The sequence below is a fragment of the Rattus norvegicus genome, chromosome 17 (genome assembly GCF_036323735.1).
Source record: "Rattus norvegicus strain BN/NHsdMcwi chromosome 17, GRCr8, whole genome shotgun sequence".
Lineage (NCBI taxonomy): Eukaryota > Metazoa > Chordata > Mammalia > Rodentia > Muridae > Rattus > Rattus norvegicus.
Genome location: NC_086035.1, coordinates 18,140,001 through 18,165,428, shown reverse-complemented (window position 1 = coordinate 18,165,428; position 25,428 = coordinate 18,140,001). Strand labels below are relative to the sequence as shown.

The 25,428-nt window shown below is 47.0% G+C and overlaps 1 protein-coding gene and 1 long non-coding RNA gene across 16 annotated transcripts in view; one reads left to right on the top strand and one right to left on the bottom strand.

Annotated features, from left to right (window-relative positions):
• The first annotated feature begins 206 nt into the window (after positions 1-206).
• LOC120097853 (uncharacterized) lies at positions 207-10,877 on the top strand. Its single transcript, XR_005495684.2, has 3 exons — positions 207-897; positions 1,021-1,084; positions 2,742-10,877. It is a non-coding gene; the product is annotated as an uncharacterized LOC120097853 (long non-coding RNA).
• Positions 10,666-25,428, bottom strand: part of Kif13a (kinesin family member 13A) — a 182,537-nt gene continuing 167,774 nt past the window's right edge. For 5 of the 15 annotated variants that reach the window (XM_063276527.1, XM_063276528.1, XM_063276532.1 and 2 more), the window contains 5 exons: positions 24,736-24,887; positions 24,104-24,208; positions 23,697-23,738; positions 16,146-16,937; positions 10,666-12,168 (listed from right to left, as the gene is read on the bottom strand). In XM_063276527.1, the coding sequence (XP_063132597.1) occupies positions 12,148-12,168; positions 16,146-16,937; positions 23,697-23,738; positions 24,104-24,208; positions 24,736-24,887 (1,112 nt within the window). In that variant the 3' untranslated portion in view covers positions 10,666-12,147. Of the gene's footprint in view, positions 12,169-12,235; positions 12,308-16,145; positions 16,938-23,696; positions 23,739-24,103; positions 24,209-24,735; positions 24,888-25,428 lie in introns of all 15 variants that reach the window. The other 10 variants (XM_063276533.1, XM_063276536.1, XM_063276538.1 and 7 more) reach the window with 4 other exon arrangements.

Sequence of the window (25,428 nt, the reverse complement as noted above, 5' to 3'; positions counted from 1 at the left end):
CAGAAGAGGACATCAGATCTCATTACAGAGGGTTGTGAGCCACCATGTGGTTGATGGGATTTGAACTCAGGACCTCTGGAAGAGCAGTCAATACTCTTTTTTTTTTTTTCCGGAGCTGGGGTTTGAGCCCAGGGCCTTGTGCTTGCTAGGCAAGCACTCTACCACTGAGCTAAATCCCCAACCCCAAGCAGTCAATACTCTTTTTTTTTTTTTTTTTGGTTCTTTTTTTCCGGAGCTGGGGATCAAACCCAGGGCCTTCCGCTTCCTAGGCAAGTGCTCTACCACTGAGCTAAATCCCCAACCCCCACTGAGCTAAATCCCCAACCCCATCAATACTCTTAACCACTGAGCCATCTCTCAATTTGAGCCTCCTGGGACTCTACCTAGGTACGGTGTGCTAGGTTATCCATGTCTCCTCCCCAGGCAGGGCCCCTGTTGGATTCCAAAGGAGGTTGGGAAACCAGAGCTGCTTTGGAACCCACAGGAGTCCACCTAGACTGGTACTGGATACACCAACTGAAAACCATTTCCAAGTCATGGCTGGGCAGACTCACCCCTGGGGATGGTGGTTGATATTGACAGAGCAGTTGTGTTTATTGACTTGATTCAGCAGCCCAGGGAGTGTTATTGTGACATCAGAATACTGCATATTATTAAACAAAGCCAAAGCGGGGGAAAGGGAGATGGAGACAGAGGCTAATGTCTACCTATGTAGACCGTAGGCTTGCACAGCATCTCTTCCTTTAACACGGACTAAGTGCCAGTGCCTCTCGAAAGATGATTGATCAGGAAGTGTTGTAAGTGATGCCGGCTGTCGGCAGAGCACTCTGCTGCACATCATAAATAAAATCGTCCTTCTAAGCGGAGGGATCGACACGGCTTTTATTTCTCTGAAAGGTTAGTACAGAGATGAAGGGGGTTCTAAAGGAATCGTAGACTTGGCCGGTTGGAAGGAGAGATGGAGTTCTCTTAGGCCAGCCCTGTGCTGATGCGTGTGTCTTCTCTTCCTTTCCTTCTCAGTGACAGACGAGCTGATTTGGCTTTATTCCATCTGGAGATGGAGATGTTTGATCCTGAGGTTAGGGTAAGGGGTGGTGGTGGTGGTGGTGATGGGTGGTGGTGGCGGTGGTGTGTGTGTGTGTATGTAACCTTGTTGCTAACAGGACCAAGGCATGTCATACCAGACAGTCCACTTTGTGCTATTACTACTCCCTGGTGAGCCTGGGGGTACCTCTAGCCTCCAGGAATTTCCACTTCAGGGAGGCTTTATCAGCAGATCTCACCCAGTGAGCCCTTGGCTCGGAATTGGCCTCTCTGTCTCTTTTCATTCTCTGTTTCTCTCTGTGTCTATCTTTCTCTGTGTTTTTGTCTGTCTCTGTCTCTCCTCTCTCTCTTTCTCTGCCTGCCTGCCTCTCTCTCTCTCTCTCTCTCTCTCTGCACAATTTGCATGCAGAGGTCAGTAGAAGACATTGGGCCCCCTGGAACTGCCCTTACAGATGATTTTAAGCTATTATCTGGGTACTGGGAACCAAGCGTGGGTCCTCTGGAAGAACAGCAAGTGCTTTTAACCTTTGAGCCGTCTCTCCATCCCTCAGGATATATTTGTATGTTGTTTGCTTTGAGTAGTTTGTAGCACTCTTATGATTTAGGACTGGAGAGATGGCTTGGCACTTAGGGGTGTTTGATGCTCTAGCAGAGGACGTGAGCTCAGATCATAGTATCGACATTGGGAGGCTCATAGCCAAGGGAGCCAATACGTTTGATTAATGAGAACACTGCAGTCACCTTCATAAATCTACACACATACATGAACAATTGAAAGAATAGACTCCTGGCTGGACATGGTAGCACATGCCTTTCATCCCAGTATGAGATGGGGTGGGAAACAGAAGCAGGAAGGTCTCCGAATTCTAGGCCACCCTGGTCTACAGAGAGTTCTAGTATAGCCAGAGCGACATAGTGAAACCTTATCCTTTTTTTTTTTTTTAAAGTGGACATTTTTTGTTGTTGTTTTTTGGGGTTTTTTTTGTTTTTGTTTTTGTTTTTTACGATTTTTTTAAAATGTATATGAGTACATTGTAGCTGTCTTCAGACACACCAGAAGAGGGTATCAGATCCCATTTCAGATGGGTGTGAGCCACCATGTGATTGCTGGGAATTGAACTCAGGACCTCTGGAAGAGCAGTCAGTGCTCTTGACCGCTGAGACATCTCTCCAGCCCGTGAAACCTTATCTTTAAAACTGTATTTTTTAAATAAAAAATTCCTTTTAAATACATAGTGAATTTCAGGACAGCCAGGACTGCATAAAATCTTAAAAAACAAAGTGGTAGAGGGCTTGCCTAGCAAGTGCAAGTCCCTGGATTCGGTCCTTAGCTCCAGAAAAAAAAAAAAAGGAAGAAAAAAAAGAAAGAAAGAAAGAAAAAGTACTGGCTCAAATCTCTATAATGATGTAACCCTTTGTCTTTGCTGAAAATATTCTTTTCGTTCATTCTTGAGTTTTTAACTAACCTGGACCCGAAATGCAGGCAGATATTCTTCTACTGTTTTTTAAGACAAGTTTTCTCTGCATATGGGGCACTCTGTAGATCAGGTGGCCTCAAACTCCCGGAGATCGACCTGACTCTGCCTTTCAAGGGCTGGGATGGAAGGCGTGTGCCACCACGGCTGGCTCAGAATCTGTCCCATTCTAATACATCTGTTCAGTTTTTAGATGCATTTTCATTTTTGGCTTTGTTTCAGAGTATGCCTTGGTGACAGCTAAAAGCTAAGCCACCCATGAAGAAAGGTTTGTCATTTACACCAAAGTGGGAACCCACAGGACAGCATGCTCTGTGAGTAGGGTCGGTATGTCTGTCTGATATTAGAAAGCACCTGAATCTGTCCAGTGTCTACGTCCTCAGCTCAGGGGATTCACATGCATGGTCTTCAGAGGTGGGAGCTGCCGTTGGCCTGATTTTGCAGGTAGGGAAACGGACTCTTAGGCTAAATATCTGTCAACATCAGAGAGGAACAGGGGTTTCAAAAGTCTGTCTTCATTAGAATCTGTTCCCCACCCTCTGCCATGGGATGGCTCCATAGATAAGGCTGCCAAGACTTATGACCTGAGTTCAGTTTCTGGAACCCATATGGTAGGAGAGGACCAACTCCTGCCAAGTTCAGAATTCACTATGTAAGCTAGGCTGTCCTTAATCTACCTGCCTCTGCTCCCAAGTGCTGGCACTGAAGGCCTGCACCACCATGCCTGACATTTCCCTGATATGTCTTTGGTCTTTAGTGGGACCTTTCCTGCCCTGGACTATATGAATGAAAGTCGTAGGAGATGAACTCGTATTCGCTTTATAGATTTTGGTATGCTTTCCCTGGCCCTAGCTTTTCACAGACGGTGGCTTTAAAATGTCTACGGGTTCTTCACAGTCTTCAAATGGAAGAGTCCACTTGTCTTCTCCATCAGCAGAGAGAGACCTAAGAATCTGTGCTGTCTTAGTTAGGGTTTTACTGCTATGAACAGACACTATGACCAAGGCAATTCTTATAAGGATAACATCAGGGCTGGCTTACAGCTTCAGAGGCTCAGTCCATCATCATCAAGGCAGGAACATGGCAGCATCCAGGCAGGCCTGGTGCAGAGGGAGCTAAGGGTTTTACATCTTCATCTGAAGGCTGCTAGCAGAATACTGGCTTCCAGGCAGCTAGGATGAGGGTCTTAAAGCCCATGGCAATGGTGACACACCTAATCCAACAGGGTCACACCTTCTAATAGTGCCACTCCCTGGGCCAAGCATGTACAAACCATCACATGTGCCTTTAGCATAAGGTCACAAAAAGCATCCTAGACTTCTGTGTGCGCGCGCTTTCTCTCTCCCTTTCCCCCTCTCTCTCCCTCTCTCTCTCAAGATTAATTTGTTTTGTGTAACTACACTGTACACTGTCATTGTCTTAAGACACACCAGAATGTATGCATGGGTTTCCATTCCAGATGGTTGTGAGCCACCATGTGGTTGCTGGGAATTGAACTCAGGACCTCTGGAAGAGCAGTCAGTGCTCTTAGCCACTGAGCCATCTCTCCAGCCCCTGTGTGCCCTCTCAAGCTACTCACTTCACAGAGGGAAGCCACTTCTGTGGTATGAGGACACTAAGCACTATGTGGAGGTCTGAGGAGCTCTGTGGTATGAGTGTTAGCACCAATGTTAGGACCAATGGTGGGGTTTAAATCTCAGCCTGCGCCTGGACAGAACACACCAAGCCAACATGGTTTCACGTGGAAAGATTTGATGAGAGAAGAAGAGTAGAAGGAGGGATAAGTAAAGGAGGCCGGTCATGGGCCCGGGGAGGGAAGGGGGGAGGAATGGGGAGAGAAGGGGCAGGGACAGAGGGGAAGAGAGAAGAGAAGAACAAAGAGAATGAGAGGGGCAAGCTGCCCCTTTTATAGTGTCAGGCACAGTTGACCGTTGCCAGGCAACTGTGGGGCGGAGCATACCTGGGTGTTCCCAGGTAGCTGTGGGGTGGAGCTTAGACAGAAGACCAACAAGGGACACCTAAGCACTAAGCTGAGGGTGCACTATCTTAATCGAATCTCGGCCAGTGCCCGGATAGAAGACACCCAAACACCATGGTTTCACAATGGTGGAGAGGTTTAATGAGAGAAGAGTAGAAGAGAGGGAAGGCGACCGGCCATGGGCGCGCGCGCGCGCGCGCGCGCGCGCGTGTGTGTGTGTATGGGGGCAAGAACAGAGAAGAACAAAGAGCAAGAGGAGTAAGAGAGGGTAAGAGAGAGGGGGGGGCAAGCAGCCCCCTTATATAGTCAGGCACAACTGGCTGTTGCTAGGCGACTGTGGGGCGGGGCATACCTGGCTGTTCCCAGGTAGCTGTGGGGGTGGAGCTTAGACAGAAACTCAACAATGAGGGCACCTAAGCACCATGTGGAGATCTGCATGGTGAGGAGGCACAAGCTGAGGGTGGACTATTCTAAAAGTAGGTCCTCCTCCTCCCACACATCCCTTCAGAAAACTGAGGCCGACCGTAACCTCGAGAGCTACTAGACTCAGAACATCTCAGACTTACAGACCTCCGAATTCTAGATCTATTAAAATCTGCACAAGATGAGGCTGGGTTGAGAAGCGGGCTTTTGCTGCATGCACGATGCCCTGGGCTTGCTCTCCCGTACCCCAAACACAGGAGGTGGTGGCACAAGCCCATAATTCCAGCACTTGGCTGGTGGAGGCAGGAGGATCCTAGAAGTTCAAAACCATCCTTGGGGGGCTGGAGAAATGGCTCAGCGGTTAAGAGCTCTGACTGCTCTTCCAGAGGTCCTGAGTTCAATTCCCAGCAACCACATGGTGGCTCACAACCATCTGTAATGAGATCTGGTGTGTCTGAAGACAGCTACAGTGTACTCGTATACATTAAATAGATAAATAAATAAATCTTAAAAAAAAAATCCTTGGCTACACAGTGGGTTTGGAACCAGCCTAGGATACACGAGACCTTGTTTCAAACACAAAATAAGTAGTGTTGAGATGATGCTAATTGTTACATTGAGTCAATAACCTAAGGATAATTCACCTCATCACAGTCACTAATATACTACATGGGTTACAAATGTATAACCCAGCACACACAAGGACTAGCAAAAAAAATGTCCATAAATTGCCATCGTCTTATCAAAGCAGCCCTGAGCCCGAGTGGTAGGGAAGATAGCTTTCACATCCTCCTTACTGGGCGGTTTCTCTCAACTCGGCAGTTGTTGTAGCTCACTAGTCTAACTCCGGTGTTAGCTAAGCAGGCTTAGCTTATTTGTGGTTAACCACAGGCTTCACAGATTATGCAGATTCGGTGAAGGCGGGTTAGTTTAACCAATCTCGTAGACCCGTAGCTTTATTTGCTCACTTAAAACAATTATTCTAAATCCGGGAAATGGGGCAGGCAGAGGTGGCACACACCTTTAATTCCAAGCACTTGGGAGGAAGAGGCAGAGGCAGGCAGATCTCTGCATTTGAGGTCAGGTTGGTCTTCTGGGCAAATTCCGGGACAGCCAGGGCTACACAGAGAAACCAGTCTTGAAACAAAACAAAACAAAACAAAACACCCGCAACCGCAACAAACCTACAAAAAGACAAAGCAAGCAGGTGAACAAACAAAAAGGCCCCAGGAAATTAGAGCTATTGATTCTCAAATCCTTCTTACAGGATTAGGAAGACAGTGACGTAATCCCCTCCCCCACTCTACAGCCCCCACCCTTCGCCTTTGAGACAGGGTTTCTCTCTGTAGCCCTCTGTAGTTGTCCTGGAACTTGCTCAGTAGACGGGGCTGGCCTCAAACTCAGAGATCAGCCTGCCTCTGCCTGAGTGCTGAGAGGAAAGGTGTGACAGTAAGTGGCTCTTCTCTCTCCTCTTGAAATAAGAGCTCACCCTGTAGTCCCAGGTCCTCCAAAGCTCAAATGTACCCCAAACTGACCCACAACTCACAGCGCTCTTGCTACCTCAGTATCTCAACGTGAGCATTATAAGTACAAGCCATCATGCCTGGCTTGTTTTCAGGAAATCTCAGGCAAGTAAGCAGGCTCCGTGTGTCAAGACTGAGGACCTGCGTTTGACCCAGAACCCACAGGGTAGAAGGAAGAAAGTGACTTCTTTGATCTGTTCTCAGACTTCCACGTATATGCTGTGGTATATACATACACACAGAAATACAGAAATAAAATCAGTATCTCTATGACTTGGGCAGGACTTCAGGAGACGAAGCCCCAAATATCTGCTTAAATCGTCATAAACACCATTTCTGGGTGTTCAAATCTTTAATCCCAGGAGAGACAGATGTAGGAGGATTTGTGAGTTCCAGGACAACCAGGACTACACAGAGAGACCCTGACTCAAAAACAAAACAAAACAAACAAATAAACAAAAACAAACAAAAAAAAAAACAAAAAAAATCCCAAAAATCTGAAAAGTTCAAGGCATTAGGGGTACTGTGAGTGGTTAATATTATGATAAACCAAACCCAGCTTCCTAAAAATTCACTTTAGATTCTGCTCACAGCTCTCCACTCTCTCACCCCCATAGCTCCTCCCTCCATCCTCCTTCCCCTCTCCTCTGAGAAAGGGGAAGGAAGCCCTCCCTGGGTACCAACCCACCCTGGAACCTCAGGTCACTGCGGGACTAGGCACATCCTCTCCCACAAAAGCAGCGAGACAAAGCAGTCCAGTCAGGGGAAACAGGAACCACAGGCAGGCAGCAGAGTGAGGGACAGCCCCTGTCCCAATTGTCAGGGGAGCTGCATGAAGACCAAGCTGCACATCTGCTACACATGTGCACAGGAGGGAAGCGGGAGGAGGGGACCTAGGTCCAGCCCTTGTATGCTCTTTGGTTGGCAGATTAGCCTCTGGGAGCCCCCAAGGGTGCAGCAGTTAGTTGACTCTTGTTTTTCTTGTGGCATTCCTATCCATTCCAAGTCCCTCAATCCTTCCCCCGACTCTTCACAAAACTCCCCAAGCTCCGCCTAATGCCAAACCAAGTTTTTAATCACCAAGGTACTTAGTCTGTTTCTCAGAAACTCTTTCCAAACTCACCTTTATAACCATTACTTCTTACAAGTATTGGTGAGAATCCCTAAAGAAGCTGTGTCTACAGAGACTGGATGACTGAATAGAATTTTAGGAATGTTGCAGCTACCATCATTCCTAAGGCTAGTCCAAAGGCTAGTTACCTTATCTTGGACTAGTGATAGCCCTTTGGAACAGGCATTCCTCGACCATCTCTGAATCTGAACCAACATCCCGTGACGAACAGATAATATTTTAGAAATCTATTAACAGACTACTGGCTTCTACCATCCCAGAAGCTAAGAATGCCATCAGAGAGCATCTTGGGTCTACAGAAAAGCTTCCCCATTTTGCTGTACCTGACTCTTTGATATACTCACCAAAGTATTCCAAAGTATTTTTAGTTGGTTCTTTTTTTTTTTTCGGAGCTGGGGACCGAACCCAGGGCCTTGCGCTTCCTAGGTAAGCGCTCTACCACTGAGCTAAATCCCCAGCCCTCAAAGTATTTTTAAACTTACCTTGATTTATTACTTTCTCTGTCCTGTAAAACTTCACAAAATGACTCTCATGCTGGAACATGGGATGGGGTAACCTAAATCTGTGTTCACAGGCCATGGTCCCTCAAATGACCCCAGGATAAACTATCCCTTATTCCCTTCAAGATGAGAGCAGTCGTTTTTGTTTCTGTTTTTTTGCAACAACACAATATCCTATATACAATACAACTGTCCTATTAATTAGTATCCCAACATCTTCATAAACAGGGGTCATGAAGGATTCTATCCAGAGTTCTGTTCTCACCATGAGAAGCCCCCCAAGATGGCAACTATTACCTGCGGGTTCAGGTTATAATGACAGAGGCACGGCACGGCATCTGGAACCTATAGTCTCCTACATGAGGACGGTCTACAAGGACACAGGCACCCAATGAGTCTTGTTTTACCAAGAACACACAGTGGTGGGTGAATGTCTCAGATCTGAGGGTGTGTGTGCCTGGGTGCATGTGTGCGTGCATGCGTGTGTGTGTGTGTGTGGTTAGGTCACACCTGTTCACATCTTATTCCGGAAACAACTGGATCTCAAACCTGTACTCCCCTTTTCCTCCCCTCAGATTAGAAACAATGACAAGCAGGTTCAATTTAGTCTCTGGGCTTTTGTTTTCACTGAGACCCCTCCCTGCTCAACAGAAGAATGGATCTGCCTCCTGCTCTTTTCCAGAACCTTCTGGACTTCTCTCCCCACAGTCAAGAGGGGACTGTAAGCTTTGGGCCTCTGCTGAAGATGCTGTGCTGTCAGAACTGGCTTTCTTTTGGTTAGGAGAAAACCTGACATGAACTGTGTAGGTTGCAGATTTAGTGTTATTGTTTTGTTGTGTTTTTTTGAGACGTGGTTTTACTGTGCAGCCCTGGGTGACTCTGAAGTTGCAGTGATCCTCCTGCCCTCTGCATCCCAAGCGCCAGGATTATTTATGCACACGCGTGACTATGGATGTTTTACTCTTTCTTCTCGGATCTTAGTCTGGGAGATGAGCTGTACATTACAGAAAGATGTATGTCACTGATACTATAGGAAGTTTGGGCTGAAAAATTACAGTCTTATTCAATTGTGTGCCAGAATCATACTCTTGTTGGCATTTACTCCAAAAGGCAATATGAATTCAATCACATCTTTCAAGACCCTTTCATTACTTGACCAGAAAGCTTTACTTTTTAAATGAAGTTTAATCACAGAAATAGGGGATTGGTGTCTCCCTAGTGTTGTTCTGAGGCTTGAATAGTGTCTTTTTTTTTTTTTTTTTTTCGGAGCTGGGGACCGAACCCAGGGCCTTGCGCTTGCCGGGCAAGCGCTCTAACCACTGAGCTAAATCCCCAGCCCCAGGCTGTCAGATTTTTATTGACAGGTTATACTTCCATATAGTACACAAGAAACATCTCTCTACAACTTGGGGCAGTATAATTTAATAAGGTAAGTGTCTGCCCTTAATGAATTTTAAAGATATTTTTATAAACAATTATTTTTCCCATAAGGCAATGCTGCAATGCCCAACATTTTACAGGGATGCTGGGAATCTGAACTTGGGTGTTCGTGCTTCAACAGCAAACACTTCCTGAATGAGCTACCCCTCAAGCACTTGACTGTTGAACCATCACTGTTTAAGATCACATAGCTGCTTACTTTCCTCAAGCCTACTGCATACACTTTTTTTTTTCTTTTTTTCGGGGCTGGGGACCGAACCCAGGGCCTTGCGCTTCCTAGGCAAGCGCTTTACCACTGAGCCAAATCCCCAACCCCTACTGCATACACTTTAGGTGAGTTTCCCATTCCCTTGGTCTATTCGCTCCTGGAAGTCCACCTAAAGCACTTGTTGTTAAGCTCCATTTCCTGGAAACCTCAAAACAAGCTGTTTTCTTAAAAAGACTCTGCAAGGGCATCTTCAACACTACTGGTCCACGGGTTTGAGGTTTGCTTGGAGACAATTCATGTCTCCCCTGTCCCAGAAGGCCCCTGGCTTTCTGTTATGTCAACAGCCTGTCGTTATCACACCACACATTGCCGTGTCCTATAACTGCCCTCTGCAAGTGCAGTTCTTCCCGATCATGCTACCCAGCAGAAGACAGAGGGAAGAGGCCAGCCAGACATGTGCGCCCTGAAACCCAGCTTTGCTGAGTCTCCGTCGCCAACGTCTCTGCTGTGGCCCTCCATTAACCAACACGGTGCCCACAGTGACTGTGCCATCAGATGAGATCAAAGGAAATGTCACATGTTTCTGGTGCAGTGCCTGGCTGACATGAAGCCCTCAATAACCCAATGGCAGTAGGAGAGTGTGTAGCCTACAGGACAATGCCGTGCCATTCCTCAGACGTTGCTCACCTTGCTTTTTGAAACAGAATCTCTCACTGGTCTGGGATTCACTGCTTAGATGAGGCTTGCTAGCCAGCGAGCCGTAAGGATCCACACCTCTCTGCATCCACCACCGTGCTTGGCTTGCATTTTTCTTTCTTTTATCAAATATGGGTTCTGGGAATCGAACCCCGGCCCTCATTCTTGCACAGGCGACAGATTAGCCACTGAGCTCTGATCCCACCCCACGGGAAGGTAATTAAGAACAGACAGACTGATCAACGCTTTGAACTCTGAATTAGACAGTTTGTATTCTAAAACACACACAAATCTGTACCAATTAAATACAAAGTCGAAAGGGAATATAAATTACAGTTTTTGTTTTCAACGGATGATAGTAAAACACTACCGTCAGCTCACCACACACACAAACAGCAGCTTTTCAATAGAGTCTCCCAGGCCTCCCTCACCAATGCTAAGGACTTAAAAAATAAAAAGTACAGCAGGCTGCACATGCTCTCTCACTTCCTCACAACACAACATTGTACAGGCATCTACAGAGTAAGTACATAAAATATATTTGTAAAATTCTTCCACGCACGATCCTACAATGTCTCTCCTCGCAGGATACTTTGAAAAAAAAAAAAAAAGGGAAAAGAATGACAACGGAGCGGTCCATATCTAATCCCCCTCAAACAAGGTGACGTGTAAACCTACGAACTTGATAGCTCAGTCCTTCTCTTCAGCATTTTCTAGAGTCGAGCAAAATGGCAAGCCACCACCACAAGAGAATCTAGCAATTCTGAATCAGACTGATAAAGAAGCCACCAACCAAGACTCTTCCCCAACTCTTGGTACATTGTTGCGTTGCTGTTGTGACACTGCCCTGTGCACCCCACCTGCTTGCACAGGTGGACAAGACATGACAAATGCTAGGGGGGAAGACAGAGCCCCAGCCGAGTCAATGGTCAATGTCAAGTCAATAGGTCCCAGGCTAGGTGGAAGACTGTTGTAGCTGTATGGTTTCTGTGTGCTTAGGAAAGGGGGCAGGGACCAGGGCAGCACGTGGCTCGGTAGCCAAGGGAAGTATGGCACCACACTGGAGTGAGATTACATCACTCACACAGAACAGAGTGGACAGCAAAGACGTTCAGTCTCCTGGAAGTTCTTTGGTTATAAAGAACAGTGCCTGCAACCTTTTCTATAAAGAGGGATTTAGAACCTCATTCTTACAGAATATAAAATAACGCTTTTCATCTGCTCGTGTCAAAGCAGTCACCAGGGTCGCTTTGTAACAAAGTCCAGTACCTTGTGATTTTCGACAAATCATCTATCTGCCTTTTAGTGTGCAGATATGTCTCTGAACAGACATACCATAGATACACAAATTCATATACATAATATATATTATTTATAAAAAAGGGATCAGAGCACTGACTCCAGAGTCTGCAGGAAGAACTGATTAAAAACGTACAAGAATAACGTTTGAGTCTGTGGAGGTCTTTGCACAGTGGGGCGTGTACGAAGTGCTCATGAGAATACTGCCACGTAGGTAAGCCAAGATTTTCATTCTCTTCCTCTCTGGAAAGAGCAGGGGCCGTGATTCGCCATGGGACAAAGTGCTACTTCTCCCACTGGGGAGGGGAAGTGCAGGGCTCCCCCATGCTGGTCTGAGGTCAAGCTGGGTCACAGCTGTCTGAAGAGCATGTCCCAGGGTGGGACCGACGAAGCTGCCGGAGCTGTGGCCCAGAGAGGCATGGCTGTCCCTTACCGAGTGGCCGTGGTTTCCTGGAACAGAGAGGTCAGTGAGTCCAAGCTCCTTGTCCCCATGTCCCCACCCCCACATAGGGCCCACCCTCCAGGGGGCTTTGTGAAGGGTCAGACCAGATGGAATTCACTATGGAATCTCAGAGAACGGGTGAAGCGTCTGTGGGCATGTTACTGAGTAATTCCAGGATTAAAACAAAAACCTAGAGGAAGAAGTTTCCAAACTGACTTTTGATTTCCTTTTTATTTCCCCCAAGCACTGGGAACCGAACCTAGCACCTCGTGCATGCTAGGCAAACGCCACACCACGGAGCTACATTCTTAGCCCTTCATATAGCTATTATCGTGTGTGAGTATTTGTGACATATGTGTATATACACATGTACACTTCATATCCCTGTGCATGAGGAAGCCAGAGGAGGACACTCCATTACTCTTTGATTTGTTCCCCCAACCCCAACCCCACACAGGTGGATTTGAAGCTCACTAGTTCAGACCAGCTAGCTGGGCCAGCAAACTCCAGGAAGATCCAGTCTCTACCCCTAAACACTGGGGTTAAGGCCCCACACGCCAATGTTCAGCTTTTTTATGGGTGCTGTGGATTCAAGTTCTAACACTCACGCTTAGATAGCAGGAGTTTTTACCCTTGGCCATCTCTCCAGCTCTCGGAGACTTGAAGTGTCAAACCAGCTTCTTAAAAATCAGCCTGTGGACTAGGGTTGTAGCTTATGGGTAGAGCAGCTGTTTGGCATTCAACAGGCCCTAGGTCCAATTCGTAGCACTGCAAATACTGTATACTCAGGTGCGTATGGAGGCAAGGGTCCAGTGTGACTTTTTAAGTAATTCCTGGGTATTGAAAGCCAGTTCCTGGGCTGGAAAGATGGCTCAGTGGTTAAGAGCACTGACTGCTCTTCCAGAGGTCCTGAGTTCAAATTCCAGCAACCACATGGTGGCTCACAACCATCTATAACGAGATCCCATGCCCTCTTCTGGTGTGTCGAAGACAGCTACAGTGTACTCATATATAATAAATAAACAAATCTTTAAAAAAAAAAGCCAGTTCCTAATGTAGCAAGCACTTTACCAGCCCAGCCATCTCTCCAGACACACACAATTCTTTTTGGTGAAACATAATTGCCAGTCAAGTGTGTATGTGTATACTTTTTGTCCTGGAGCTTGGGAGCAGAAGCAGGTAGATCTCAGTGGGTTTGAGGCCAGCTTGATCAACACAGTGAGTTTCAAGACAGGGCTCCACATTGACCCTATCTCAAAAAGGAAGAGAAAGAAAAAGAACTGCCAGGCTATGATACCATTATTCAAATGCAACCAATATTTCTGTACGATGTTTACTTTAGAATTTTTAAAAGGTTTGTGTATGTATGTGTGTATATGAGTACACTGTCACTGTGTACACACACCAGAAGAGGGCATCGGATCCCATTACAGATGGTTGTGAGCCACCATGTGGTTGCTGGGAATTGAACTCAGGACCTCTGGAATAGCAGTCAGTGCTCTTAACCGCTGAGCCATCTCTCCAGCCCCTTATTTTAGCATTGTGAGGACAGGCTCTCTCATTCTGTAGTCCTGGCTGGTCTTGAACCCTAGGCAGTTCTGTCTCAGCCTCCCAAGTAGTGGGATTTCAGATACAGGGTGCCAACCCTGGTTTATATGATCCATTTAAACTAAGCTCTTTGTGTCGGACTCAATATTCTATGACCTTTCACGGCAAAGCTTCCTTCTTACTGTGTTCTGATCCACCAGGGCAACAAAACAAGAAAGACAACATCCTCCCCTTTTTCACCAGGCTAGGCTTCTCATAGTGTGAGCTGGGAACATTCTACCTCCCCTGAAGTTACCCCTAGGTTTGTGAAGACGTCAGGTCCTCTGCTACACCCCGAATGCGGCTGAACCTTGGGGGTGGTGCTATTCCTGATGGCTTCATTTGGCTTCTCCAGAGTCCCCCAGTGAGTATTTGGGGGTGAGAAGAAATCCCAATTCAGATCCAATAAATTCATCAAAAACAAACGGGGCTGGTGATGTAGCTGGTGAGCACCTAGCGTACATGTAGCCCTGGGTTCTATCTCTAGCATAGTCTAAACTGTAGGTGGTCATGAATGCCTGCAATCCCAGCATGGGACAGGTAGAGGCAGGGGGATCAGAAGTTTGAGGTTATCTCAGAATCTAGGGAGTTTAAGACCAGCTTGGGCTAGAGACCCTGTTTCAAACAAAACAAACAAAACAAAACAACAACAAAGTGAAACAAAAGAATAACAGAGTGAAACAAAGAAGCAAAAAAAAAAAAATCAGACCAGCTTCAAGATCAGAGTGAGGGTCATGGAGGAGCTGAGGTAAATTCATGTTAGCTTGCAAGAACAAAGGTGAGCAATGAGTTTCTCAGTTTGTGCTCCCAGCTGCAAGCATCCTTACCCTGGGAAAGCGCTTTTCTGACTTCAACAGACCCTTCCCCTTATCTAGGAATGGGGCTTCAAGATTGTGATCTAGCCCTCTGGAGACTCCCAGAGTCTCAGCCACACAGGTCTCAGGGCCTGTCTGAGGGAGGCTGGTTCAGAAGGCATTGGCAGTGACAGTGTCTCGCACAATGGGGAGCAGCACCGTGTGTGGCTGCCCCATCTTCCTTCACCACGAGTCGGTGCTTCTTTCCTGTCTGGTAAACTGTTTTGCTGAGCCCTGATGTTCCTGTAGCTTACATAAGCGTGGGATCAAAGAGGAAATGAGAGGGAGAAGGAAGGGCGACTCTTAGGAACAGAATGCTTAGAAGTTGGGAATCTAGCTACACAGTTTACATTTCCTTAATGAAGCCCACTTTGTTCCCGTATGAACATCAAGCAGTACTGTAAACAATCAATGGAGAGCATCCGAAACTCAAGGTTTAATGTGCTCTGCACATCTCCACCGAAGGGTGTGTGTGTGTGTGTGTGTGTGTGTGTGTGTGTGTGTGTATACATATATATATATATCCTAGGTCTAACTAGGTAGCTCTGGCTGGCCTTGAACTCATAGAGATCCACCACCTCCCAAGTGCTGGGATCACAGGCATGCGTCACCACCGCGCAGCTACTGACAATGTGTTGTGGTGCTGGGGACACAACCCAAGGCCTTGATTGACCATGCTAGGTAAATACTCTCCTGGAGCTATTCTAATGAGCCCACTAATCTTTGTGTATACGCACACCTGTCCATGCCTCCAGGAAGGTGAGGCCATGTGACTGTCTTCCTCTGTCCCTATCCTCTACCTTGCTTTGTTACTGTGGTTGTTGTCATTTTGTTTGCTTGTTTTGAGACAGGCTCTGGCTGTCCTGGAACTCCATACACAGGTCAGGCTGGTTTGGGATTTACAGAGATCCACCTGTCTCTGCCTGCAGAGCTCGGAGATTAAGGGCGTGCCCTTCCACACTCAGCTAGACCTCAGTGAACTAGGAGTTAGGATGTTTCTAAAATGGCCAGCCACTAAGTCCCCCATGATCTGCCTCTCTGCTTCATCCCCACCTCTCTACCAAGGACTGGAGCTCCAGAGGCAAACCATTATGCTTAGCTTTGGCATGGGTGCTGTAGACCTGAACTCGGGCCCTTGTGATACAAAACTAATGGAGCCTAGGATGAGCAGACGAATCACAGGTTTGATGAAATACGGTAGGTGCCACACCAGACTGCTCTGAGTTAGCCAAAAATCAAACCCTGGAGAGAGCAAACCGCCCCTCATCCACTTGAGCCTGACACCAGCTCGTCTGTCCGCCAACCCATTTTCCAAGGAAAGCGGCGGCAACAGCCAAAGCCAACAACCATGCATCTGAGAGATTCCCACGGCAGATGAGCAGGACGGCCGAGCTTGCTCTGCAGCGGACCCTTCTTGCTAATTACAGACATCAGATGAAGCTCTCCTACAAATCTCACTGTGAGGAGGAGCTTCCGGTGGGCCGGTGCCCAGCAAGCGGTGCTGAGAACGTGGAACTGAAAGGGGCTGCCTCCGGAGTGATTACCTGGTCGTTCTCTATCTTGGAATGCAGCTGGCCAGCATCTGGGGGACCCTCTGGGATACCTTTACGGCCTGTTTCAATGGTTAGATCCGTCCTACTGGAGGGCTCTCCTACGGAACAATCTGCCAAACCATCGAAGTCTTTGCCATCGGACACACCCATGAACTCTGTGAAGGAGTGGTCCTCCAAAATGTTCGTAGTGTGTTCTATCGTCACCTCTCCTGGGCAGAATTCTCTGGCTTGGTGGCCCTCTTTGCTGGGGCCGGCATCCAGTTCTGAACCCAAAGCAGTCCTGCACGGCATTCTGGGATTTTCCTCGGGGATGCTCTGGGGTGATGGGCTCCCCTGGGGTAAGGCACTGTTCTCCTCGAGAGGCACGGTGATTGTCTTATCCTTCCCCAAGCCTCTTTCTGCTTCAGTAAGCTCTTGAGTCGAAGCTGGTGTGAAGTCGGGTGCGAGTGATGGTCCCGAGTGCTCCCGGCACTCGGCCTCCTTGGTGGAGAGGGCTAGCTGGTCTGAGCTGTCGCTGGAAGGGACTGCCATGTCAGACAGAGTGGCGTTGGAGGCACTGTGGGAGAAGTAGCCACTGGTGAGGCTGCTGGTGGTAGGGCTACGAGACACTGCTTTCTCCAAGGCTCTGGAGTCTGTCAGGTCTGCTTTAGAAGACGACCACTCCCTGTTCTCCAAGCTGGCATTGTAAACACTGAAGTCAGCAAACTCCACGGGCACGTAAGGCTGTGCGTGCATCAGCTTCCGGCTGACAGCTTCCAGCTCATTTTCCTCCTCTTCGGAGTCCTACAGAACGGAAGCCAGAGGCAGCCATTAGCTCCTTTTAGCAACTGTCTGACTGAGACGTACTTCTCTCGGCTAGGAAGGCACCCCACGCCCATGCGCTCCCTCTCCTTCTTTCTGTTTTATGTAGCTTTGAATCTGTTAGGCAGACAGGCCTTGACTGTCTGATGCTCCTCCCTCTACCTCTGAGAACAGGGAATTATGGGTAGGTACCACCAGACCTAGCCAGTCTTTCTTAAGTCTGGCCAACTCTCGTCATCTCTGGCAGTAAGTTAGCGTCTTCTCAGAGACTAGTGACTGGAAATGCTCTGCTGCCTAGCAGGGATGAGTTTATCTCCTCTGGGTTCACTCAAGGTCATCCACCTCAGGTTTAAGAATAGGAACTGGATTGAAGGGCAAATGTCCTTCTCCTCCTCAGGGAGGAAGAGGCATAGCCTGAGGCAGAGGAGTGGGCTCCTTTGTTTCCTCTGACAGTCTTCAACCCACGGAAGCAGACTGCCGAGATTCAGGTCATCTGTGACAACTTCTGAACTCACTTATGAGTGGCGAAAGGCCCAGAACCCTGCACTCAGTGTCTCACTAAATGCTGCACCACTGAAACATGCTAACAGCTCGTCAATGACTGCTTTCCTTGGCCTGTGAGAAGCAGACGGAGGTTCGGCTAGAACACAAGATAGAGAGCGAAGATAAAAGGGTTCCAGCATTAAGAAGTTGGGGACCTGGCAAAGATTGGTGTAAATACAAAAGTGGCGCCAACTCAGCCTCTGCCAGCAAGTGAGACATTTCATTTCGTTTTAAAAATTCTTTTTATAAATATTTAAAATTCGTTTGTTTAAATCCATGATTGACTTTACGTTATGTGAGTGTATGTATGCCTGCAAGTATTCTGTATACCGTGTGAGTGCTTGCTGCCCTATGGGAACCGAACTTGTGTCTCCCATAAGAGCAGCAAGGGCTCTTAACTGCTGAGCCCTCTCTCCCACCCTGCATTTATAAATATTGTTAATGATATTAAAAAACATTTTTATTAACTAATGTTTGCATTCATGTATGTATGTATGTATGTATGTATGTATGTATGTATGTATGTATGTATTTAGAGGGTGTGTTTGTGTTTGCATGTTTGTACTTGGATGCCTTAGCACATGTATGGAGGTCAAAGGACAACTTGAGGAAGTTGCTTTTCTCTTTCTACAGTGAGTCCCAGGAAGGATCAAACTCATTGTCAGGCTTGACAGCAAGCACCTCACCTGCGAGCCTTTGTGCCAGCCTGGTACTTTTTTATATGGGTTGGAAAAATAATTGATACCTTTAAAATAATTTTTTTTCTTTTCTTTTTTTTTTTTTTTTCCGGAGCTGGGGACCAAACCCAGGGCCTTGTGCTGGCTAGGCAAGCACTCTACCGCTGAGCTAAATCCCCAGCCCCTCCTTTAAAATAATTTTAAGCTAATCTCCTACATACCCAGCATAGATATCAATTTTAATGAAACGTGTACACACACACACACACACACACACACACACACACACACACAGAGTTTTTTGAAACCAGGTCTTACTCTGTGGCTAGCCTGGCCTAGAAATCACTGTGTAGCCCACCCCAGGCTTTGCAACTGTGGCAAGTCTCTGGCCTTAGCTTCCTGCCTGCCAAGATGACAGGTGAGCCACCACACCCATCATGCACTAGGTGTGACTTTTATTTAAGGACTAACTAACAAGCTCCTTCCTGCCATGCCCGCCTTTGCCCTGAGGGTTGGGAATACTGATCCTGAGTGATAAGGGACAAGGTTTTTCCCATAGCAAGGTAGGCCTTTGAGTCCTTGTAAGGACAGTCCTGAACTCTAACTTAGAGACCTCAAAAATAGCTTTATTTCCTCCCCTTCCTCGTCACTGCAACCTTAACAACTACATAAATGGAGGGAGCCAGAACCCAAACTCCGCCTTCCTCATTAAGAATGCAAGGGGGTGGGGCTGGAGAGATGGCTCAGTGGCTAAGAGCACTGACTGCTCTTCCAGAGGTCCTGAGTTCAATTCCCAGCAACCACATGGTGGCTCACAACCATCTGTAATGAAATCTGGTGCCCTCTTCTGGTCTGCAGGCATACGTGCAGGCAGAAAGCTGTATAATGATGTATACTAAATAAATAAATAAAACAAAAAAAAGAATGCAAGGGGGTGGGTATATTATTCAGATGAGAAAAGGGGAGGTCACAAAAAATGTGGCAGATAGCTATTCATAAATAAATATATATTTCATCTGCTGAATTTTATAGTAATATTTTTTTGTGTCTCACAATCTTATGAGATTTAAGTACCTCGGCAGTGGTTTAATGGGGCTGGGGATACAGCTCAGTTGATGAGTGGGGCCTAGCACGAGATCTCCAGCACTGCATCAATCAGGTTTGGTGGCACACATCTATTCTTGAAGCACTCAGAGCTTCAGAGGTTAGGAGATCAGAAGTAAAAGGCCACCCTCAGCTATAGAGTGAATCTGGAATCAGCCTGGGCTACATAGTGAGCTCACAACCAGCCTGCGCTGCATGAAACTCTGGCTCAAAAAAAAAAAAAAGTTAATATACTTTACTGCTGCTTCGACCTAAAGATTAATTTTTAAGGCTTAAAACATTCAGCCAGAGATACCTTCAGTGACGCATGCTTAGAGCAAGCAAGGCCCCCGGTTTAATCTTAGGACTCTTCCAAAGAGAGGGAAAGTGGGTATAAATTAGTCAAAGAAATCACCAACCTAGAGATAAGTATCAAATATCAAATGTTAAAGTCTTTGAAATTAACAAACTTTTTGACAGGGAAATACTTTGCCCTTGTATCTTTTTTGTCTGTTTTCTTTTGAGACAGGTTTGACTGTCCAGCCCTGGCTGCCCTGGAACTTGCTACATAGACCAGGATGGTCTTGAACTCAGAGATCAGCCTGCCTCTACTTCCCCAAGCATGAGATTAAAGGTGTGTACCATCAGACTCAGATATTGCCTTTGTATCCTAATTGTTAGATGCTTTTAAAATTAGGTAACATCTTCCTTCCTTCCTTCCTTCCTTCCTTCTTTCCTTCTTTTCTTTCTTCCTTCCTGTCCGTCCTTCTTTCAAAATAGGGACAGAGACATGGCTCAGTGGGTAAAGGTGCTTGCAGCCAAGCCTGAGGACCTAAATTCAATCCCTGGAATCTACAAGGTGAAGAGAGAACGTCTGCAAGTGGCCCTCTCATCTCCACGTGTGCTTGCACACACACATGTGCATGCACACACTGACTGAATCCATGTAATACATTTTTATTTTATTCATTTATTTATTTTATGTATGTATGACTACATGGTAGCTGTTTTCAGACATACCAGAATGGTCCTTTTAGAGATAGTCGTGAGCCACCACATGGTTGCTGGGAATTGAACTCAGGACCTCTGGAAGAGCAGTCACTGCTCTTAACCACTGAGCCATCTCTCCAGCACCCTACATTTTTTTTTTTCTTTTTTTTTTTTTTGGAGCTGGGGACGAACCCAGGGCCTTGCGCTTGCTAGGCAAGCGCTCTACCACTGAGCTAAATCCCCAACCCCCTACATTTTTATTTTAAAAACTGGTTGTAGTTTGAAGGAGTTTGTAATTTGAAAACAGCTGTGTTGTACTCTGAATGACAACGGCCCCTATAGGCTCACTTGGTCCTCAGTTGGTGAAACTGTGTGGGAAAGACTGGGGGTGTAGTTTTGTGAAGGAGGTGTGTCACCAGGGACCACTCTGAGGTTTCAAAAGACTCATGACATTTGAAGCCAGCTCTCTCTACCTCATGCTTGGGGTGTGAAATGTAAGCTCCCAGCTCTTGTTGCCATTTGCCTTGTCTTGCCAGTATGGATCCTAACCCTCTTACTCTTTTTTTTTTTTTTTCCCGGAGCTGGGGACCGAACCCAGGGCCTTGTGCTTGCTAGGCAAGCACTCTACCACTGAGCTAAATCCCCAACCCGGATCCTGACCCTCTAAAACTGTAAGCCCAATCAAATGCTTTCTTTTCTAAGTTGCCTTGGTCCTGGCTGTTTATCATAGGTTTCTGGCCCACAGTGCACAATGGGGGACTTTAAATAGAATATAGCCAAGTGGTCATTTAACACCAAATCTTTTTTTTTTTTTTTTTTTTTTTTTGAGCTGAGGACCGAACCCAGGGCCTTGCACTTGCTAGGCAAGCGCTCTACCACTGAGCTAAATCCCCAACCCCTTAACACCAAATCCTAAAGGACACTGAACTGAGCATAAAAGGTTACAACTCGACCCAAAGGTGGAACAGGGTCAAACTCTCAGGCTTCTCTGTAGCTTTCATCTTTGCAAGTTTATGTTTCCTCCATTTAACTCACAAAGGTGATATCTATCCATAGATAAAACACTTTGATTCTTAAAAGAGAGAGACTAAAGCCCATTCTTAAATCAGTCACTCTTGGTGACTTCACACAGTGAACCTCATTTCTGTGGCGGGTTGGCAGAAATGGCTCCCAGCACTTCTAATGCATTGTCCCAGGGGCTTTGAGGCGGAGCTCAGACCTGTACTCAGTTGTGCTGGAGGATGTGGGTCTCCTGTCTTATACTTTCAATAACCAGAACTCGGAGCAAACTGCTCAATCATTTCAGACCTTTGTTTCTACAGTGAAATGAGAGGAGGAAACCATGTTGCCTGTGCAAGACCAGAGTGGGTGGGATTAGGGGGATTGTGGCTAGGGGGTAAGGGTTTCTTATTTCTTTTCTCTAGACCTCGTGACCTAAGAAAAGACAAGCTCAAAGCTGGCTGCAGGGGTGCCTGTGTGGTACCCCAGGCTACTTGGGAGGCTGAGGCAGGGAATTGCAAGTCTGGGGCCAGCCTGAGCTACATAGTGAGACAGTCTGGGAAACTTTGCAAGAATTTGTTTCAAAACAATGAAAAAAAAAAAAGATATAGCTCAGGGACAGACAGCTTGACTGACGCAAGCCCTGGGTCCAATACCCTGTACCGCGGAATAAAAATAAAAGATTGAGTCAGATACGGCCAATTTTGGTGGCATAAGCCTGCAGTCCTGTATTCAAGAAGCTGAGGCAGGAGGATGGCAAGTTAAAGGCCATCCTGGGCTCCATAGTGAGACCCTATCTCAAAAAACAAAGAAGCAAAATAAAACAACAACGACAAAAGGAAACAGCTTACGTCAACATATGAGAAGGATAATAAAATGAAAGCTTCCCCGAGGGGGGAAAAAAAAAATCCCAGTCAAACAAGCAAGCCACTTAAGACTACCAAAACATCGCGGAAAACCGCCAAACAAGGTGGTGTCGCAGCCCCAGATGTAGTGCGCATGCGCAGCAGGCATGCGCAGCAGTTGTGTCGCTAAGGTCAGCAGAGGCAGCTTTCTCAAGTCAGATCCCAGCAGCAAAAAGATGCTCAGCATCCGTACATGATGCATTTGGTCAGACAGAGCCCAAGTGCTGCTCGAGAGGTCTTGGGTCAAGAGAATCTGGGGCGGTCCTCTACTCCGCCTGCTGAAGTGGGCTTTGTTTTAAGCTCTTTAAAGGAAAAGCAGGAAAGTAACCATGGGGCAAGCCATGTGAACTGCACATCTGCATGCTGGAAGGCACTAGAAGGGAAACCTGGCTGCCTCTGGAGGGCAAAATAAATGGTTTTAATTCCGTGTCTATACAAGCCAGAGATGAGAGTCAATGGCAGTCAGCCAACAGGCTCTATCAGACACACATCCTGACAACCTGGGGTGGGTAAAGAGACAGCCGCTGGCCCTTTTAATGCACCCAGTGGTTTTTCTATGCTGAGAGGGGATGGCGAGGTTACGTGGGGACGGCTCTTTTAACATCCATGCTAGCGAAGGAGGCAGTCTCTGGCATGTTAGCCTCTTGCCCATGAGAAGCTAGAACAGGCAAACAGAACTTAGGAACAGGAGTGGATAAGGAATGGAATGCCCTTCCTTCCTCCCTTCTGTTAGGAATGCAGAATCATTGCTTTAGGATCGGGCTGCAGCTCTGAATACAGATGAGTGGCCCACTGCAGCACCAGCTGGAGATGCAGTTAGTGTCTGCATAGCGCTGCTAACGGATTTCACATGGCTGCACCGTGAGTGGGCCTGACACTGTTTGGCTGGGAATGAGATTCCTCACACTGCTCAAGACAGAGGATCACAGACAGCAGTGAACATCAAACGGCCTCCTCTTGCCCAGGCTGTTTTTTTTTTCCTCCCTTCCTCAAGTCTAGGAAGCCACAGGAGAGTGAAAGTCGTGAAATAACATTACATGATTCTTCTCGGGCTTCCAAACCTACAGGTTTAAAAAAAATTGGTTTTAAATTGAGGCATAACTTATAACCAAAAGCACCAGGGACCATGGTGTTTGGGGAAAAAATGGCATTTCATATGGTTTGTTTTATTTTATTCATTTATTTGGAGACAGCTCACTCTACAGCCCAGGCTGGCCTTGAACTTTCGATCTCAGGTGGGAGCCGCCCCTCCCAGCGCTTGGAATGTGCAGCTTTGGAACCATGCTGGAGACTAAGGTTTTGCAGGCAGAGTTCTACCTTACTTGTGCTGAGTAACACACACGCGCCACTCTGAAAGCCAGGCCAAGAACAACCAGGTTGGAACGTATTTTGCCAGGTAGGTTAACAGAAGCTGCTGGTGCTGGAGGGATGGAGATGAGGGAGGAGGATGGGGGCGGAGTGGCTACAAACGACACAGACATCTCGGTAGCAGCAACACAAGGGAGCTTTCAAACACACCCACGGCTAAGTGCAGGATTACTTACGCCAAGTAAATGCAATTCCTCTAGGTAGATTAACTTCAGAATCTGGGCAATGTGCACAGACACATTAGAGAGATTTTTGACGTTAGTTAAACTGATCTTGCCGTTACGTTTTTCTTTATAATGACCAGAGCCGTCAAAGGTGCTCCCCCCCCCCCACTACCTACGAAACTTGAGATGATGTAGAAATGAGTTAAATCAAACAGAAAGAATACTTAGAGAGACAGAAAAAAAATCACAGTTCAAGGTTACGTTCATGCAAAAAACGGCATTACCAAGAGCCATGTTTCATTTGTAAAGTCGGGACTTGAACACGTGACTTAATTTCTTTGAAAGCATTTGGAAGGTGGCTTGGGAAAGGGCTTCCAACCCACCACCGGGCGAGAGGACGGAAACATTCCAGGACTTACAATCTTCTTCTCAGGTTTGCTATTGTGCTCTATTGGCATGCTGCTGCCATTGCTTCCTGGGGGTACAAGGCTGCCAGGGTTATGGGCCTGGGACGGAGGCATGCTCTGCAAAGGTTAAGACACAGATGCATCACACACAGGAGACGGCACAGCCAACAACATATCTACCAAGTACGTGCATGTTAGAAATAGCAACAACAACAACAACGACACTTTTATTACGCGTGAGTGACACAGCAGCCAATGTTACGGGTTGGAGTTAAATTACTGGTAAAATCGGACTGGCGTGAACACAGTCCTTGGCAAGGAACATCATTAGTTTTACATAAAGGCGTGTTACAGTTTCAAAATGCCTATCGGGCATCTCCTTGCTCTCTCTCTAAAGATAAAAAAAAAAAAAAAAGACTGAAAAGTCATTGCCACAGAGAAGTCAAACTGTGGCAGTAATAATCAAAACCTCCTGCCGCTACCCTGCACGCCTGAGAGAACGGCTTCTGAGAATGGGCTTCACAGAGCGAGGTAACACATGCATCATGGCATGCAGCGTCCAACTCCAGACTGCAAACCACTGCTCTCTGAAGACTGCACCATCCCGGTCAGCTCTGCACAGCAGAGAGAAGACAAGCATTTACCTCTTGGCTTAGGAGAGGTCTCGCTTCCAGGGCCATTCTTTTCTTGTGTTCCTCTTTTACAGGCATTAGGGGTTTGAAGAACTTTGGTGGCTGAGGAGAGAACGCTTTAAAAGGGCTGATGGTTAAGGCATGAGGATTCTCTGATGGGCAACCTGAGGAATACAAAGAGGGCATGAGTTCCCAGAGAGCCCAGCACGTTCACTCACCGGCACGCCGGGGCCCAGGCTGTTACCTAGGGTTGGTTCCCAGATCAATTCCACGTTATACTTTATACCGATTGTATGGACAGGGGGGTCAGTCTCGTCAAGACAGACAGACAAGGCTGAGTTCACAGCTGAGCTGGAGGGAGCAGGGTCACTGGGAGCGTGCCTCTGAACGGGGTATTTTTGTCCCTGGATTCTCCCCTCTCGCTTCTTTCTTGAGGTTCGAAGCATTCATCATCACAGCCCCTTACCACTCTGATGTTCTGCTCTGTCTTTACTCCAGAGCATGAAGCAAGCCGACCCCTGATCAATACCCTTGCAGTCCTGAGTCCAGACAAACCTTTCCTCCTTAAGTGAGTTTTTCTCAGGTAGTTTGCATAGCAATGGCGAGTAGGCACCCCCAGCCGTGATAGTATTTGATACAAAGTGAAAACAGTATCCAAGCATTTCATTCCACCTTCCAATGGGTGAGGGAAGAGGGACTGCTCAG